Source organism: Punica granatum, chromosome 3 (assembly GCF_007655135.1).
Source record: "Punica granatum isolate Tunisia-2019 chromosome 3, ASM765513v2, whole genome shotgun sequence".
NCBI classification, from domain to species: Eukaryota; Viridiplantae; Streptophyta; class Magnoliopsida; order Myrtales; family Lythraceae; genus Punica; species Punica granatum.
The window spans coordinates 12,065,340-12,083,770 of record NC_045129.1 but is presented as its reverse complement, the minus strand read 5'-3'; the positions used below and the strand labels follow the sequence as shown (position 1 = coordinate 12,083,770).

The 18,431-nt window shown below is 38.4% G+C and overlaps 2 protein-coding genes across 3 annotated transcripts; one reads left to right on the top strand and one right to left on the bottom strand.

Annotated features, from left to right (window-relative positions):
• Positions 1-947: 947 nt before the first annotated feature.
• LOC116200080 lies at positions 948-4,181 on the bottom strand. 2 transcript variants are annotated; one of them, XM_031530757.1, is made up of 4 exons: positions 3,975-4,181; positions 2,031-3,145; positions 1,792-1,866; positions 948-1,324 (listed from the first exon to the last, which is right to left on the bottom strand). In XM_031530757.1, the coding sequence occupies exons 2-4, from the start codon at positions 2,910-2,912 to the stop codon at positions 1,208-1,210; spliced, it is 1,074 nt and encodes a 357-aa protein (XP_031386617.1). In that variant the 5' UTR covers positions 2,913-3,145; positions 3,975-4,181; the 3' UTR covers positions 948-1,207. The 2 variants fall into 2 exon arrangements, with proteins under 2 accessions (XP_031386617.1, XP_031386618.1); XM_031530758.1 differs by lacking the exon at positions 3,975-4,181 and adding an exon at positions 3,336-3,582.
• Positions 4,182-12,917: 8,736 nt separating this feature from the next.
• LOC116198803 (aspartic proteinase Asp1-like) lies at positions 12,918-16,088 on the top strand. The gene is made up of 8 exons (XM_031529043.1): positions 12,918-13,478; positions 13,916-14,033; positions 14,141-14,361; positions 14,572-14,793; positions 14,885-15,023; positions 15,109-15,318; positions 15,409-15,481; positions 15,807-16,088. The coding sequence occupies exons 1-8, from the start codon at positions 13,255-13,257 to the stop codon at positions 15,914-15,916; spliced, it is 1,317 nt and encodes a 438-aa protein (XP_031384903.1). The 5' UTR covers positions 12,918-13,254; the 3' UTR covers positions 15,917-16,088.
• The last annotated feature ends 2,343 nt before the right edge of the window (positions 16,089-18,431 follow it).

Below are 18,431 nucleotides of genomic sequence, written 5' to 3'. Positions count from 1 at the left end.
CTCTTTCTCGTCGTATGGACTAACCAAATTGAGGCATCTGCAATAATTATATTTAGGCGGTAGATAAGTCTACTTCGATGATTCCAAGTAAAGGCGGAGAAATGGAGATTCAGTTTGAAATAGATATCCATGAATGGATCTCTTGTTGCTCGAACATAAATGGATCTAAATATCAACCTGGCATTGACTCCCAAAGAACACCTACCATTAGGCGAACCGAGAGGGATTCTTCCACAGGCAAGCTCGATTCAGGACGAGCCGGTATGAAGAAGATTACCTCGAACATTGTAATTGTTGAAAGTAGCGAATTTACCTCCACCAGGCAGCTCCTTGACAGGATTGTTAATAGTGAGACTGGAAATTCCATCAAGCCACGGAGATTCTACAGCGGAGCAGGAATCCCATTCAACCACCCGAATGTTGTTGTAAAGAGACCAACGTACACGGTTCAGGAAGTGGCTTGCAGAAGTAGTTCATTCAGCCTCAGGTCTAGCACTAGCAGTGACTTTTCGCTCAGCCAATATTGCAAGGCACTTCGAGGATGGAAAAGGCCGACTCAAGATTGGACCGGGAAGGCGATTTTTTGAGGAGTCTTAAGTAGGGGACAGAGTGAGCCTTAAGTAGGGGACAGAGTGAGCCAAACCGGTCCCTCAAGAGTTGTTACTTACGATTGAGGCTTTTGAAGGGTGTTGACAGATGCCATTTTCATGTTACACACGACACCGTCGTGGAGACATCATCATCTAAAGAGTGTGTCGGTGGTGAGAGCTCAACAAACAAATGAACACAGAGCATCGTAACCAAGCCGAACAGCAGCAGGGTATTTGTCTACTTATATTTCAGCTGCTTCTTCCCCCAAACAACTTATTTCCTAGGCCAGGCGGTCCCATTCCCCACTAGAACCCGTGCAATGTAAATATTTCCTATGCTTTGTAACTAGTTCCAGGAAAGGAAAATACAGCAATTCCCGCAAACTTTGCCTCGATCCTCAATACAAACACGAGAATAGCAATTGACAATATCAACATACACTAGATATGGACGACTCGTACTAAAGTTCATTGATCTTATGTGCATGACAGTGCCCTGGGGGTTGAATCATGAATGGCCTAAATAATCCTTTACAACAGCTGAAGCAATACTGATTATGTATAACAACACATTTTGCGGATACAACCTGTTTGGCACCACTATCATACGAATGACATCATGCTCCATGAGCCCCATGTGTCCTTGAAGCCCAGATTCCGAACACAAGAAACCAGAAAACAAAGAGGATTGCCCAATACCGTGCAGGTCCATACTTGATCCTGGTAAGCACAAACTGCAAGAATCACGCCACCACAAACATTACCATCAATAACAAAATCCACCTACTCTGGTACAAGTTTCATACTATGCCGACTTCAACTTATGTGAACAGATTCAGAAAAATTGTGATTTCAATTGGAATCTGATCATTTCCACTATTTCTGCAAAGCAAAATCACTACCTTGTATATAAATACCTTAACATCTGTTTTGTAAAGCTATCTGGGAACCTATGATACCAGTATATTATATGATCACGCACCATAGAAGGTCAGGTCTAAGCAAATGAAAGTACTACAGAAAACCTGAAGCAAATCTTCAATTACAAATAGCCGAAAAAATAATTGGGAAGTGATATATCTTTGCAAAACTAGTCTCCCAGTATTAAAATTAGAAAAAAAAAAATCTCTGCTGGATATATTTTTCTCAAAGTGAAAAGCGTTAAATATGCATGCAATACAGGCATATGATAAACACTTACAAATCGGAAGAAGACCACAACTGTCAAAGCACAAACGCCACCGAGCAGAATATGAAGACCACTTTGAGCCGTTTTCTGCACGTCATATCAAACAAACTATTTATAGAAGAACACGAGAGTGAAGAGCTTCAGTAAAGCAGCACAATCGAAGCAATACTACATGTGACTACTAGATTTGCTTCTACAATATAATCTATGGGGATTTTTATTTAATAAAATTATGCGAGCAATATTCCCACCTTTCCCACTCGTGGAGCTATGAGCCAGGCCAGGGTAACAGTCAGCAATCCAGTAGCAAGCAAAATGCCGGTGCCTTCAACAGCCCATTTTGTTGCAGGATTTTCAGCAGGGGCATTATCTTCAGGGACAGTAGCCGAAGGCGGTTCAGAAGCAGCTTGTGAAGCTGCAGCACTATTTTGTACAGCATGAACATTATTGCTGTAATGATTGGGATTAAACCACAATGAAATCTCACTGAGCCGTTGCCTTCGGACTGCAGCAACAGCATCAGGATCCACGCCTGTGGATGCATGCACCTGTACAGGATTAGGTTCCCCACTAGCTGTCCTTTCCCTCAACACTTCATAATCCTTCAAAGAGCTAACAACTTTTTTGAAGTCAGCAAGTCTAATATTTTTGGCTACATGCCCACATATTTCGCACACGGTCGATCCATGGTTAATAAACCATTTGAGTGCACAAGCATAATGTACAAGTGCTAAATCGCTTTTACAAGAACAGCCAAGCTCCAACAGAGAGTCTCCTTGATGACCCATTTCCAAATCAGTGCTACAAATATAGATCTCCCCTTCTGGGCTGATTATCTCGATAAATCCAGAATCTCTCCTATCATTCCTTGAACTTTCAAGCTTGGAATCAGCCTTTGGATCCCCATTGCTTTTATTTGATTCCTGTACAGGAGGAGTAATGCCCAAAAACTCCAATGCAATGTCCCCACGCTTGTCGGATTCGACGCACTGGCAGACACGGCAAATTGGAAGACCTGCCTCCTTTTCTAAACTGTTACGTGATAAGGTTCCCGATTCATTACTCTCACTAGATGAGCAACCCTCGTTGATGGCTTCACCGTTGGTGGTTTGTGAAAGTTTGTCTTTACCCATTACACTAGGCAATGCAGTGTATCTTCAAAATGCATTTCATTGCTTTACACCTACTGAGACCCTTACCTCAATATCTCTACTTAGTGAGATCTACATACGAACTTCCGTGCTGCACACACAGATGAGGGAGAGCAGAAACTTCGATTCCCAAGCAAGGCAGGCAGGTCACAGATACTTGTACTTGAACTGCTCAATCTGAAGGATTTAGGCTTAATCAGGGTCTTGATTATTCCCTGCGACATGGAAACAGAAAGGTGGGAAAAAAGATTTAACACTTGATTGAGTACAGCATCAGATGGATAGCAGTTTGAATATAGAGATGTTAGCAGGTGAAAGGCATACACGAGACCATGTTAGCGCAAAGAAAGTGAGCCATTTAACACAAGTCATTCGGATAAACAGCAGAATTCGCAGTATAAATACCAATACTGACAACAACTGCTCCCAAACGTCAATGCAGTAATTGTGCATAGGTCAGCAAATGCTGTAATCAGCCGCAGCTCATCCGCCCCTAACCTAAGAGCCTCCGTGCTGCAGATGAGGCGCATCTTATTCGACTCGCTAACGTTTGTCAATGACAAGTGGGAACTCATTTCGACTGGAATGGACTGACGCTAACATAGCAATTCAAAGCCGGAGAACTCCCCCAAAGAATTCATTTCAAACACCCAATTCAGGTTCCATTTCACAGTGATTCCCGACACGCGGGATGCAAATCGCGTCTGAAACCCCCCCCCCCCCCCCCCCCCCCCCCCCCCCCCCCCCCCCCCCCCCCCGGGGAACTGAATTTTCACAGCTGAACTGCAAACTGAACAGTAAATCTCTACTGGAAAAAGAAGCAGCAGCAATAAGCGTATAATACGCGGATTGGAGGCAGAAAAGGCTGCAATTCAGGATCCGGAAAGCGGAGGCAGGAATCCAGGAGGGGGGGGGGGGGGGGGGGAGATCGATCGAACCTCAGCCAATACAAGCAATGCCCGCAATGAACAGATAAGAAGTACGGAGCCGAGAATGAGTGTGAGGCAGAGAGAGAGAGAGAGAGAGGGGGGGATGGAATCGAACCTTTACTTCCGTTACCGACAAACTGCTCCGTTGCTTGAGGAGAGCAACAAAGGTATCAGATACTCTTCCTTCATCACTCGAGGAGAGAGAGAGAGAGAGAGAGAGAGAAGAGATGGATTTGGTTGCAGAGAAGAAGGGAAGAGAAGAGATGAGGGGAGTGTATGTGAATCTTCACTCTCTACATTCTCTCTCTACTTTCTCTCTCCTGTGAGAGTATTTATAGGGTCTTGTCTTTGATGATGATGATGATGGTGGCTGGAGTCTTCGAGCTTGTCCGCTCATAGTCTTCTGCTCTTTTCCGTCATGTGCCATTAGTTAATCCTTTTTTTTTTCATAAGTTTTATTAATTTATTTAATAGTTTGATTTAATTTTTTATTTTGCAATTTTAAATTATTGAGAGATAAATGCTCCCAATCAATTAAAGCACTAAATATGCAGGAATTTCTTGTGGTCCGTAATATGTAAGTCCATAAATTACTTTCCTCTATTTTCTTTTAATGGATAGAATATCCTAAGTTTACGTGTAACATAATCCCTTCACGAAAATACATATCATTTAGCCGAAACACCTTGGTGTCTCCTCAAGTTAGTCCGAGCAAGGCGGTTTTGCCCGACCCAATGCATTAATTAGGATTTACTTTCTTCGATCTCCCAACAAAATTTTAAGTGCATACCTCAAGGAGAGAGACAAACTTATTTGTCATATCACTTATATGTATTGACCTTTTCTTGGTTATTTTCCTTTTTTAAAAAAAAAGAGGAAAAAAAGTTGGATTTAGGCTACCTGGGGCTGAAGGCCCCGTCTCTTCATTACTAGATGGCAACGAGAGAGACGCAGCGGGCGTTTCTCTTTGTTGCGGAGAGAGAGACGCGCGAGCGCCTTTGCACAGAGACGCCAGGCGACCAATGGCGGTTCATCCCTCTCACAGCGGCTTTTACAATTTTTTTTTCAAAAGGGGGCAAAGCTCTTTCAATGAAAGAGCTGGTCCCTCTTTCTTCTATGGGCACGCTGCTCCGGCCCACGTGACATGCAGCGAGTCACACTTAAATTTCTTTTTTTCAATTTATATTTTAAATATGGGGCTTTTTAATTATTAAAAAAAGCGTGGGTTCACAATAAAGACCCGATTTAGAGATGACCATTAGAGTTTGAGTCTTTCATTTTTTTTTGGGGTGTCTCTCATCTTTGTAGCGCCTATATGGCAGCATGAAACTCAGTTCAGATATACGAAAAAAAAAAGACCCATTGAAAATAGTTTTACTTCTCAATCTTTGGGTTTCCTTTTTATTTTCCTCCTAATTCCCCCCCTAAATGATGTCCTAAACTTTTTCTAGTTAACTCAATTTTGATTCTGCCATTACTTTTTCATCTAGAAACGCTCATGGGGCATTAATTCAAATGAAAAATAATTTTAAAGTTTTTAAAATAAAAAAAAATGAAAAGGGAAAGAAAAACAAATAACAAGATTGCAAATGAAAGTGGAAGTGGCCTCGCTGATGGCTACCCCGACCGAGATTGCTGACAACCTCTGGTGGTCAAGGCAAAGTCTCTCCCCATCTAATGCGGAGATCTCATTTAGATTTGGAGGGAGAGTTTCTCTGGTTTGGGAGATTTATTTGAGGGAGAGTGAATGGAGAATGAGAGATTTGAAGGGAAATATTCTCCCTCCATTTCTCTTCATTATTAAGAATTTTCTAATCGTCCAAATTGGAAGAATTTGGAGGAACTCAAGTGTTATTTGACACTACTATCTTCTCTATACAACTCTTTTTATAATAATTTTATTATTATATACTACCCTTATTTACTAGTGTTTATATATATAACAGTAATAGTGTATGTATATACTACTGTTATAATATATACATGTATATATATATATATATATGAAGTTGCATCCCAATAATAAATAGGGGTGAAATGGTAATTTTTGACCTAGTATGAGGTCATAAATATAAATGTTTAAATAATATTTAAAATAAAAAATACTATTTAAAAGAAAATAAGTACTATCTTAACGATATATGTATTTGAATTAAATGCAAATAAATAAAGACGCAATTATAAATATATATTAATTCATTTTAATTAAATAAATATCAAAAAATAAAGTATCGTCTATAGATCTATATATTTATAAATAACATATATTTATATAAGTACTTGACTTTCACTCCATTAAATTATATTAAATGGAAAATTTATATTGATTAAGAGTTTTTTTCTCAAAATGTTTAATAATTTTAATCGATATACATATATATATATATAGTATTAAAGAAAATAATATTTGATATTATAATTGTCACTTTGAATGTCTTTAATTTGTTTTTACTAACATTTGAAAAGTTTTACTTTAGAAAGATATCTCTTAGTAAACATATTAATCAAGATGCCAAAATTTTAAAATTATCATTAAAAATAAGCACTCTAGCTAAAATCTGTGCATTGCACGAGCATAAAGCTAGTTATTATATATAGGAAAAATAGCTCCATGTAACACAATTTTTACCTTATTTTCAATTTCTAGCACGTTTTTAAAAATTGTCACAATCTAATACGAATCACTATTTTATTCATGAATCTAGCACACCGTTATAACGCCTTCAAACTTAATTGACGATGGGTCCTTTCTTCTTCTTCTTCTTCCTCCTCCTCCTCCTCCACGACTCTACTACCCATAGTCGTGCATTATGGGTAGGTTTCTGTATTTATCCTTCTAGTCTATTTGTTAAACATATTGCAAAGTCTCTATCGCTTCCTCAAAATTTAGTCAATCTGTCCTTTTTCATCTTCTAGCTTCATCAAAGGAAGTAAACCTGGCTGTGGAAGAGGATTCGACATTGATGATTCTGACCTTCTCGAGATGGAGCAATGCAATGGAGTTGCTATAGCATCTGCAATTTCGGTATTTCTCCACTTTATTCCTTATTAATCCTCAGCCTTTAAAACTACCATTGGTTTCTTACTATGTTGAGCTGTTTCTTCATCAGCAAACTTCGATGAGTTGCAACAGCCCAAGAATATTAGTGAACATGCCAAAAGGACTATATGCTTCTTCATGATTGTGGATGAGGAGACTCAATCATATTTGAGGAATTCAAGTGTGTTGGACAACAATAAAAGGAGCGGACTATGGAGAGTCGTTGTTGTTCGTAATCTTCCCTATAAAGATGCTCGGCGCATTGGCAAGGTAATACACAGGGCAAGATTCATCGAGAACTGGTCCAGTTTTCTATTTCGCTTCCCCCAGGATGCACATAATGTGGAAAATGTCAGGACTGCACTGTCTAATAGCATGAAATTGAGTTATTTCCAGATTTTGCATTTTTTTCATTTTATTTATTTTCCTCATCTTTTTCAGATGAGAAAATTGAAATCTAGAAATTATGTTTGAGAACGTGATTCCTGTGGGTAGCAGAGTCGTGAAGGAGGAGGAGCTGTGGGTAGGAGAGTCATGAAGGAGGAGAAAGAGTAGGAGGAAGAAGAACGTTGAGTTTGACGGCGTTATAACGTTGTGCTAGATCTAGGAATAAAATGGTGATTCATGCTAGATTGTTACAACTTTTAAAAACGTGCTAAAAAGTGAAAATAAAGTAAAAACTGTGCTATATGAGGCTATTTTCCTTTATATATATAACAATAACTTTATACTATTGTTAAATGTAAAGTGGCCTTTGATATAATTAAATTATAAGTAAATAATGTAACTTAAAATTAATGAAGGTATAATTGTGTTATAATATACTTTTGTTTCATTAACTCTCTTCTCCATTCTTCTCCCTCCATAAAATCTTCTAAACAAGATATGCATTCTCCCTCCTTTTCAGCTCCGCTCCCTCCCTCCCCTCTCCTCTCCTCCCCTCTCCTCTCCCTCCCCTAAAGACTTCCAAACACAGTGTAAGAGAACTGGGTTGTTTAACGAGAAATTTAATATAATCTTTTAATTCATTTATTAGAATCAACATAATTTTATTTGAAAGGCATTTTTTTGGTATTTAGAGACACAAAATTACTAACCCAAATTTTCAGACTAGGGAATTTAATTCTCGCGAAAAAGGCATATTATATGTACGTATTAACTATAATTTTAAAAATAATATAAATTATTTCATTGTTTAAGGTAATTTTATTGTTGGCATGTTTCTGAAAAAATAATATTATAATTTTGCCTTCTTTTTTGTTGGCAATGGAAAAGAAAGAAAGAGTCATAATAATTACAAGCATTTATTTTGTCAATAAAAGAAAAAAAATGTTATGGACGAAATGAGAATTAAAGAGGATTAGAAACTAGGAGAAAAAATTTAGCCATTATGGAGGAAAATTGGAAATGAGAAGGATGATGGGCAAGGGGAAAAATAAAAAGTTGGGAGGGAATAGTGAGAAATAAATTGGAACCGTTGATAGATTACAAAATAGAAATGTGGATAAGTGAGCATAATTTACGAAATTTAATATTTGGAGCCTTTATTTATAATGATTTAAGGAATAATAATATAATAACTACATTTCTATCTTCATGCGTTGCACGGATCTGTTTCAAATCATTGCTTATAATAAGTTGAAATCTCTAACTATAAATATCACAAAATGAAAGGATAATAACGACATTCTTAATTTGAAATGAGTGTTATTATATATTATTAATAATCAACATAAAAATTCTTTTGAATATACATTGATTAAATAGAACGACTCAACAAATATCATAGAGAATGCGTCTATTTATAGGTCAAAAGGAATCTATAAATAAATATGAAAGATACTGAATAATATCAAAATTAGATATAGAAAATCCTTATAATATTTTCTAAGAATATTAACTGCCTAATTGATTGATACGATCTTATTTTTAAATTATTTTATTTCCTCAATAACCTAATATCTCTAACACTCCCCTTCAAGATGAGCATGTAGAACAGAGAAATGTTTGTCTTGCATATAGAGGCGAGTTTTGCGACGACATGAGCTTCTTGGCACTGTAGATAACAAGTATGGATTGACTTGGGTTCTTTGCCCAACAATCATCGAGAAATCGACTTGAACTCCTTGGCTTTAGAGGTCAAGGAATAAAGTACAATCAACTTGAGACTTTTGCCTTCACAAGTCGAGTAAAATGGCTTGAGCATCTTGGCTTTAGAGGCCGGAAAATATTGACTTGACCTTTTTGCATTCAAAGGTCCATTGTTGTCCTCTTCGTCATCTCATCATCATCAAGTTCCATCATCTTGCTCTGATACCATGACAAATTTCATATAATTTATAGGAGAGAGTAAAGATAAAAAAAAATACATGGTTGCCATAAGGTCAAAACTACTGGAATAAAATATATATTGATTAAATAGAGCGACTCAAAAAATATCATAAATGATGCGCCTATTTATAGGTCACAGGGAATCTAGAAATAAATATCAAAGATAATGAATAATATCGAAATCAGATCTAGAAAATCCTAAGAATATTTCTAAGAATTTTAACTACCCAATTGACCGATACGATCTTATTTTGAAAATATTATATTTCCTTAATAACCTAATAATATCTCTAATAGCTATAAAGGAGAAAGTTTTACATGTAACGGGTATACCACGTGCTAATGTCGCATATCAATAGGATTCCTCAATTTCTCTTGATTTTTTGGTGCTACCGCTAAAAAAATAAGAGGGAAATGAGAACATTATAGTCAAAATTCAGAAATTGTTGTGGAATTAGTAAGTTTGATTGTGAAAATTGCCCCGGCTATAAATCCTATTAAGGTACACTAGATTATAAAGCAGAGGTGCAACTTAAAATTTAATGTACTTCCTTAGGAGTTTTATGACATCAAATTTTACCATTCGCAAGTTGATTAAAAATATATAGAAAATTCGACTTTGGTTAGTAAATATGTACATTTAAAAAAAAAAAATTCACTGCACATATTGGAAATGACGAGATTAAGGATGGAACTTAAAGTGACCAACCACCAGCCACTTTCAACCAGGATGAGTTCGCCAGCGATTATTGAGGACTCCGGTGAACTTAGCCAGGGTACTGGCCCATGATGAGACCCTAATAAATTTAGAAAGAGATGTGTATTCTGTCTTCCTTTTTTCGAGTTTTGGGAGGCGACCGCCACCGTTGGTCGATATCTCCTTACTTCAGTCCTCAAATATCATTGCTGATTTCGACTGGGAGGTGGTGGGTGGAATTGATAGTTCATATTTCCTGAATCTGCAAACTCTTGTATGCTCAAATTCTCCGTACACACTTAATTATCCAAAAATAAAGGGAAAAGAACTCTCCATACACTTAGCTGCAAGCACTGGATTGAGGCTTGAAGGGATTTTCTTCATTCCTTCAATCTAAGACGACCATCTTTTCCAAGTATTTGTAAAAGACCTTTTGATATACCCGTTATCTAACAAGATTAAAATTTTTAGTGCATACGATTGCCCTAGTCTTAAATCCTCAGGGATAATTTTCATTTATGGAAATCAAGAAGTTTGTAATCAGAAGAAACAACTTTTTTTTAATAAAAAAATTACGGGAGATATTGCTATCGTAATTATGGTAAATCGAGTATTAAATGTTATTCCTCCTCCTAATGGATGCGCTTCCTGGGGCAACATGTATTCTCTTCCTTACGTGGATTGAAACTGCTTAACATTCGATCAATACTTTTTTGGTAGCAACAAAATCTATTTTGTTACGTATCGAAAAATAAAATTTTTTATTATAAAGGTTTTACCATTTTTGTTCCCGTTTCATGCACTGCATGCACATGGATGCAGCGTCTCCTCTCCATTAGGGATGCAAGTGATCATCATCAAGGTTACAAGTCGAGATCTCCTTCTTTCTATGATCATCATCAAGCTTACGAATCGAGATTATATCCTTAATTTCAATATGGCTTTATCATCTTTTGGGACTTCTTCCATGAAATTATCTATTTCCAAATGGATCATTATGTCTAACATGAATTGTCAAGAAGTATTTGTTTGCTCTAAAATTTCTTTGGATTACCATGGTGACTCTAATCCCGTGAAACTCGATGCCGTTTGTTCCCCAAATGGAGTGTCCGAGGCATTTATACTATTATACAAAGTTCGTGTGCACATATGTTGGTACGTATTTAATGGTCAATGGCGAGACATAATTTGAAAGTCAGCTAAAAAAAAGGACTGTTAGATGGCCTAATTGAATAACTCGTGCAGCCCACGCAACTAATAAACCAATCTTAGCATGATTTTTATGCTGCGTTTGGTTTCAAAGTATGATTTTAAAATCAGATTTTGATTTTGAAAAAGAATGGTATAAATAGGGCCCACCCTTTGACTTTGTATGAGTTATTTTGTTTTGTTGAAAAAGAATGATATAAATGGGGCTCACTCTTTGACTTTGTATGAGTTATTTTATTTTGTTATGGGTATAATTAGGTTAAAGTTATGATTTTAAAATCACATTTCCAAACCAAATAAGCCATTAATTTTTTCTCGCATTTCAAGCAGCACCTAGATGGGCCTCCTGTGGGCTTAATAGAAGCCTTAATCTACGTAAGCCCATTCAGATATTGGCCCATTGGGATCATCCTGTGCAGTTCGTCACAATCCTCCACGAATGGGACCCCGGCTCCATTGACCCTAAAAGTTCTTTTGTTATATTGACCATCTTCTTACCAATGACTATGTAACACCCAATTAGAATACTTGAAAGTGGGAGGGTCCATGTATTTCCACTTGCAAATATTTTGATTGGTTATTACTCAACTAATATTTTTCCTTCCAACACTGACCTCCTGTGACGAGGAAGATCTAACCTTTGTTGGGGTCGGAATCTAACGGATGTAAGGGGCTTTTGCAACTTAATAGGAGTGCTGCTGCGCCGATTCCCTTATTCAGAGTGTACAGTCATTCTTGGGCTCTTATGGTACTTTACTTTTACGAATTAAGATATCGTAATGTATAATCTTGAATTTCTTTCATACACAACGGAACCCGGCCTAACCTCAGCCTCGAAAGGGTTGCTCCTCAAGGAGAGAGAATGGCGAGCACGCACTTCTTCCTCGAAACCTTTGTATGATACGAGTAGAAGAGTCTCCGGAAATCCATCATTAACACATGGTTGGACAGTTTTTTTAGGCTTGTAATCTCGGGATAAGTTTTAAGGTTCCGCCACAGATGTTAAGTACCATTGACAATCATCGGATGGGTCCGGTGTAAAGCGCGGGTTCCATCCGATAGAATTGACGGGGACTTAACAGCTCCATAACGTGGAGAAATTCCAAACCTGGTGGCTTTTGTGACTCTGAAGAAGAGTAGTCCATTGACAGTCTCTTCAAAGAAGCTTCCAGGAAGCTACCATGTCTTATAATATGATTCTTCCTCAGCTCTGATAGATTTAGCTGGATGCCTTTTCCATCTCAACCTAATTCAGGCGGTTCGGCGCTTATTCCTATTAAATAAAGTTTGAAGTTCGAATTTTATGAATATAAAAAATTTAATTTGACCAACAAAAGTGTTAACTGAGTGGTAAGCAACTCACCCCGTAAGGAAGAGAACACAAGTTCGAATCCCAGAAGAGCACTTATTGGGAGGGAGAATAACTTTTAATGCTCGATCTCCCGACTGAATTAGTTAGACCCCATTGGGCTTTTGGACACCAGGGTATACACCGATTTTTTTTTTTTTTTTTTTTTATGATTGGAAGAGCTTAAGGCTGACCGGGTCAAATTCAAAAATCGTTGGGTTCCTCGATATCGTGGTGCATTGCGAAAAAGACTTAGGATGCTTTTCTTCTGCAATTCTTGCTATCACCAACTTTAAAAAAAAAAAACCAAAGAATCAAAGGAAGATTTTTACGGGCATAAAATTCCCAATCGAATTCAATGGCAGAGGAGGGAGGCAAGGAAAGGAATAAACAAACAATTAAGCAAAGAACCTCTGGCACTTCATCCCTCAGAAGAAGAAATACCATTTTCATCTGCCCCCGATTTATCCCAATTGCCCCCATCGCCAAGGCAAAGCCAATTGAACAGATCTTCATGCCTAGCAAGCAATACCCAATGAATCCTTGCTACTCAAGTTAAGGACAGGACAGGACAGGGGCAGACCCCAACAGATTAATATTCCCCAACCTCATTCGACATGGTTTATAGTAGTCAACCTCAGGATCAGCAGAAGACGTATTTTAGAAAGGCCATTTCCAGACAATTTGACCGCTTCTCTCAACTTCTTTGTCCAATCAGCAGAAACAGAGGAAAGAAAGCTTCAAACTTTTGAGTGTCTGTCAGTGAGGGGATGAAGAAGGGGGAGGTGGGTCTCGTGCTGTTGCTGATCACAGTGGGTTTGGGATTGGCACTCTCGTCCTCGTCCTCATCCTCTTCGAGGGGTTACAATGAGTATGATCGGGACAGGTGGAACCCTCCGCCATCGTATCGAACGGCATCGTCTTCATCCATGGTGCTCAATCGGGTCGGGTCCTCCATCGTCCTCCCAGTCGACGGGAATGTCTATCCCACTGGGTATGATTGCCTAAACACAGAAATGTATTCGGAATTGCATTCTTGAAAATGATCGAAAGAGTTCATCACGATTCTTGATCCTGCTTGTGTAATTTTGACTGCTCTGCTTTTGAGCGGAAGGAGTTAGTTGGATAAGGATAACAGAAGACGAACAAGAAAGAGGGGGAAAGGCCCCTTTCTGTCTATTTCTTTTTATTTTTTTCCTAAAAAAGAAAAAAAAACGAAATGGAAATAGAATGAAATGGACTGAGAGACGCTTCTTTTAACCAACTATTCATTGATTTGTGCTAAAGTTTGGGCGTTGTCATCGACCTTTTGCATTCATTACGTTCGACCGGTAATTTGATTTTCAATTAATAGGGGCCCCTCTTCTTATTTCAGTTATCTGCAAGTCTTGATGTAAATCCTTGAGTATTGACTAAGCTGCACTGTTGCAGGTCATATAATGTGACTCTTCTGGTAGGGAATCCTCCGAAACCATACTTCCTCGATCCCGATACTGGCAGTGACCTCACATGGCTCCAATGCGACGCCCCTTGTGTACAATGCACTGAGGTACGTCATACTCGAGACACTTTAGATGACTTACACATTCTTTGGCGTCATTGATGTGAATGTGAGTTCCTTAGGCCTAAATTAATGTTCATCTGCTTGAAATGCAGACTCCTCACCCACTCTATCGACCCACCAGTGAATTAGTGATATGCAAGGATCCGATCTGTGCATCTTTGCAGCCTGGTGACTACAGGTGCGAGAGCCCGCAGCAGTGTGACTACGAGGTTGAGTATGCAGATGGAGGCTCGTCTCTCGGGGTCCTTGTCAAGGATGTCTTCCCCCTCAAATTATCAAGTGGCGGTCAGCTTAGTCCCCGCATAGCCCTCGGGTCGGTAACTTTGCTTGGTCTTGCAGATCTGATATTTATTTCAGCTGTCTAAGCTGAAACAAATCTATTTGCATTTTTCTTAATGTACTACGAGGCCCATGGGCCTCACTTATAATCGAAAAGAAAGAAAGAAAATAAAATCCTAGCAATAATTTTTTCTTCACGGATTTAAATACCATGGAGTTACCCCACGTATTCTCATTGGTGCAGATGTGGATACGATCAGCTTCCTGGTTCATCTCATTCTTTCATAGATGGAGTTCTCGGTCTCGGGAGAGGGAAATCAAGCCTCACATCACAGCTCAGTGCTCAGGGTCTAGTCAGAAACATTGTGGGCCACTGCTTAAGCTCGAAAGGAGGAGGGTACCTCTTCTTTGGAGATGACCTTTACGACCCTTCTCGTGTAACATGGGCATCGATGCCCCGTGACTCGTAATTACTCCATCTGGATCCCAGTTTTCTTGATCTTTCACTTCCATTGCTATCTGATTCTGGATTGTCTTTTCTTTCCTTATATGTGCAGAAAACATTATTCTCCTGGGATTGCAGAGCTGACTTTCGCCGGAAAACCCACTAGGTCCAGAAATTTGCTCATACTTTTTGATAGCGGAAGCTCTTACACGTACCTCAGTTCTCAGGCTTATGAAGATTTGGCCTCTCGGGTGAGTTGATAAAAAGTAAAGTTGTTTCCCCTGTCCTTAAACTTCAGCATTTCTATTGTTTTACTCGTACATCGGATTATTTCAGGTAATAAGGGAATTAAAGGAATTAAAGGGAAAACCATTCAAGGAAGCAATTGATGATCCGACTCTTCCACTCTGTTGGAAAGGCCGAAGGCCATACAAGAACATCCGGGATGTGAAGAAATACTTCAAGCCCTTCGCTCTAGGCTTTCCGGGCACTGGACAATCTAAGACCGAGTTTGAAATTCCTCCCGAATCTTATCTCATAATATCGGTAAGCTCCAGCTTTGAAACGCGATCCTCCAAACGAAGTAATGCTCGTTGCGCTTGAATAACAGTGAGGTTTGTTCATGATTTGCTCCAGTCCAAAGGAAATGTCTGCTTGGGAGTCCTCAATGGAACCGAAGCAGGGCTGCAGAATTATAACGTTGTTGGAGGTAAGAGCATTCTCTACGAACTAAGCTGATCCAGACCCTCTGAGCTTATCTGTCTAACAGCAGTTTGAGCCGTTGATCTGACAAGGATTAACAAGATCGTTTTCAACAGTAATCAGACTGCTATAAACAACACATAATGTGGTTGGCGCCACTCAGTTTTTCCTGGATTGCTTAATATGAAATACTCAGCTTGATCATTAACTCGTCGAGATTTGATAAAAATAAACTGCAGATGATCTTTTCTGTAAGTTAGGCTTACGTATCATCACAATATAGGTCATAAGCCCGGTTGCTTGTGGCTCATTACTTTGTTGCAATTTTGCAGACATATCGATGCAGGACAAGATGGTGATCTACGAGAATGAGAGGCAGATGATCGGTTGGGCCCCAGCAAGTTGCAACAAAGTCCCAAAGTCCAAAGCTTTCCGATCATGAGGAGCAACATAGCATGTAGGGATTACTTTCATGTTAGTACATATTCGAGACAAAGTGATATTCTTCTGTTTAACCCCGATTTAGTCATAAATGGCTCGAGCCCCATCCGATTGTACAAGGGGATATCCCCCAAATACTGATTCAATAAATGTTTGATATCCTTGAATGAGTAGTTAATCGAGTTTGGGGGGTGACAAAACGAATTTCCTAGGGAATATGGAAGCTGATCAATTCCTCTGTTTCTGCTTTTCTTAGTCCTTGTGATCCATCACTGTATTGTAGCAGCAACTCATTTCTTTTTCACCTCACTACTTTATTTGCCGGCATACGACGACTTTTCGAATGGCAGACTCTTTGCCCACGACTAATTAGCATCGGCCAAGCATTTCAACTGAGAACTGTTATGAGGCTTTCAATTCATGTTGGAAAAACTGCACCCACGCTGATGCAAGAGGCTAGCGTTGGCCTAGATATGCAGGGATCATCAGGGCAATACGAGAGAATATTTGATTCGAAAATATTAAAATCACAAACCTGGGCCAATATCATTGTCGTGTCGTGGTAAATAAATGGTCCAGGACAACTCTTTGAGCGTGTGTCGGCTAAAATAGTCACGGACTTCTGGGTCGACATGTACAATGTTGGCCCAGGTCGAGAAATATGAAAAACAGTCACAATTAAGAGCCAGGACAAGTCGAGGTCAGGGATGGCAACAAGTTCATGTAAATGGGTGTTTCATCCGTCCTGAACCCTGATAGGTGCTTAATGAGTTTTACCTGTTGGATCATGGGAAATGTTTAGCAATTTTGAGGTCAAAACCCTCTAGGGTTTGGTAAGGATTTAGGATTTTACCTCAAAACTTATCCCAAACCCGTTAAGCATAAATTTACTAAATTACACTCTATATTACTCATATTTTCAAAATAAAATTTATTGTTTTCTTTTGTTTCTCTTTATTATAATCCCAATTTCTAGTATTTTTAACACTTGTTTAGTGTTATGAACTTGAAAGTGTTGTGGTTTATTATTTTTAAACATATTATAAACTTATAAGTGCCGTGGTTCGTTTTTCTCGAACATTTTATGGTTTATTTTCTTTCATATAATTATTTGTCTAGAATTTATATTTTGTATTTAAATACTTTTTGTTATATCAAATTATTTTCTATAAATAAGATGTTATGATAAGTTCATACAAACTTTTCTTGCAAACTTATTAACGGGCGAAAAATGGATTCCCAGTGGATTTTCGTTAAATTAGTGGGATGAGTTTGAGAATTTTTCTTAAAAATCTTAATGGGTATGGAAAGAATTTAAGATTAACTTTTCTTAATGGGTATGGGTATAGGATGAATATAGCTGTCCCAAACCCTCCTCGATGCCATCCCTAGTCGAGGCCAAGATAAGGGATGCTGACTCAAATAGTGTAGATAAATCCAAAAGAAAATTCAGACTAGGACATGGAAAATAGTTTAGATTGAACCTTGGTAACGCATCTTCCTACGTAGACATAGGCTGAACAATGACTGCTGTTGGCCATGTCGAAATTATTAAAAACATTAAAAGCAGAATTAATATTAGCTCTTCATTTGAATAACAAATTTGAAATGCTGTAACTTTTTTTTTTTTGGTTATAAGCATTAGGCATTCTTAATCGATTGGTTGAGACCAATTTCCATTTTAATGTGGCTATGATTTTTTTTTTGTTGATTCCCGTCCATTAATTTCTATTGTCTCTTGGTGGTACCATGCCTCCCATGTGGTTCGACCTCCAATGATGAACAAGAATTGGGAAAACTGCAGGGTTCTTCTATTTCACTATCAATGCATGACTCTTTCACTATCATCAGCTAAACCAATAAAAAACATGGCTTCTAAGAGATTTCACATGAATTTTAACTTCGTTATTTATTTTTCCTTTTATTGACCACTAGATTTCCTCATTGTGTCCGTTCCATTGCTGGTCCTCATATCGATTTTCTTATGGTGTTCTACACACATGAAGAGTCCCTCCTCCCTTCGTTGTCCCTGTCGTCTATAAACTGTATTCTGATTCTCCATTTTTTTTTTCACCGTCTCTAAAATGTTCGACCAAATGCCTGTCGCAATCATCCAACGCTCCATAGTGCCAGGCTATCGATCTTCGGACCAAACAGGTGAGCTATTTCTTGTTCATGTAGTCTACTATCTATTTTGAGTCTGCCGTGCACTTTCTGGTGATTAGTTTGTGTGGTTCAAGTAATTGTCCTTTATCCTCATGCATATCAAGTGCTTGCCAATATGGTTGTTCCTCCTGTAGGCTATTTGACATTAGCCTTTTCGTTTCTTCCGTAGTTCAATAAGAGAGAAATACGTACATATGGCACTCCACAGAAGAGTAATATTCGGCAGAACCTATAGGAATAGGTTCGTTTTCCATCTGTTTTGCTTATGTTCTGATGATTCCTTTTGGAATGCTTATGTGAAGACTTTTATTGAGCTTGCAACAATGGTAGGAAATTCTCACATTTCAACA

What these genes read in the sequence shown, in the direction of transcription:
- LOC116198803 (XM_031529043.1), top strand. Translation starts at nt 13,255, where the DNA reads ATGAAGAAGGGGGAGGTGGGTCTCGTGCTGTTGCTGATCACAGTGGGT. An exon ending in CTTGTGTACAATGCACTGAG is followed by an intron (nt 14,034 to 14,140) that starts GTACGTCATACT and finishes CTTGAAATGCAG; the next exon opens with ACTCCTCACCCACTCTATCG. An exon ending in AGTCCCCGCATAGCCCTCGG is followed by an intron (nt 14,362 to 14,571) that starts GTCGGTAACTTT and finishes TCATTGGTGCAG; the next exon opens with ATGTGGATACGATCAGCTTC.
- LOC116200080 (XM_031530757.1), bottom strand. Translation starts at nt 2,912, where the DNA reads ATGGGTAAAGACAAACTTTCACAAACCACCAACGGTGAAGCCATCAAC. An exon ending in TAGCTCCACGAGTGGGAAAG is followed by an intron (nt 1,867 to 2,030) that starts GTGGGAATATTG and finishes TATGACGTGCAG; the next exon opens with AAAACGGCTCAAAGTGGTCT. An exon ending in TTGTGGTCTTCTTCCGATTT is followed by an intron (nt 1,325 to 1,791) that starts GTAAGTGTTTAT and finishes TGATTCTTGCAG; the next exon opens with TTTGTGCTTACCAGGATCAA.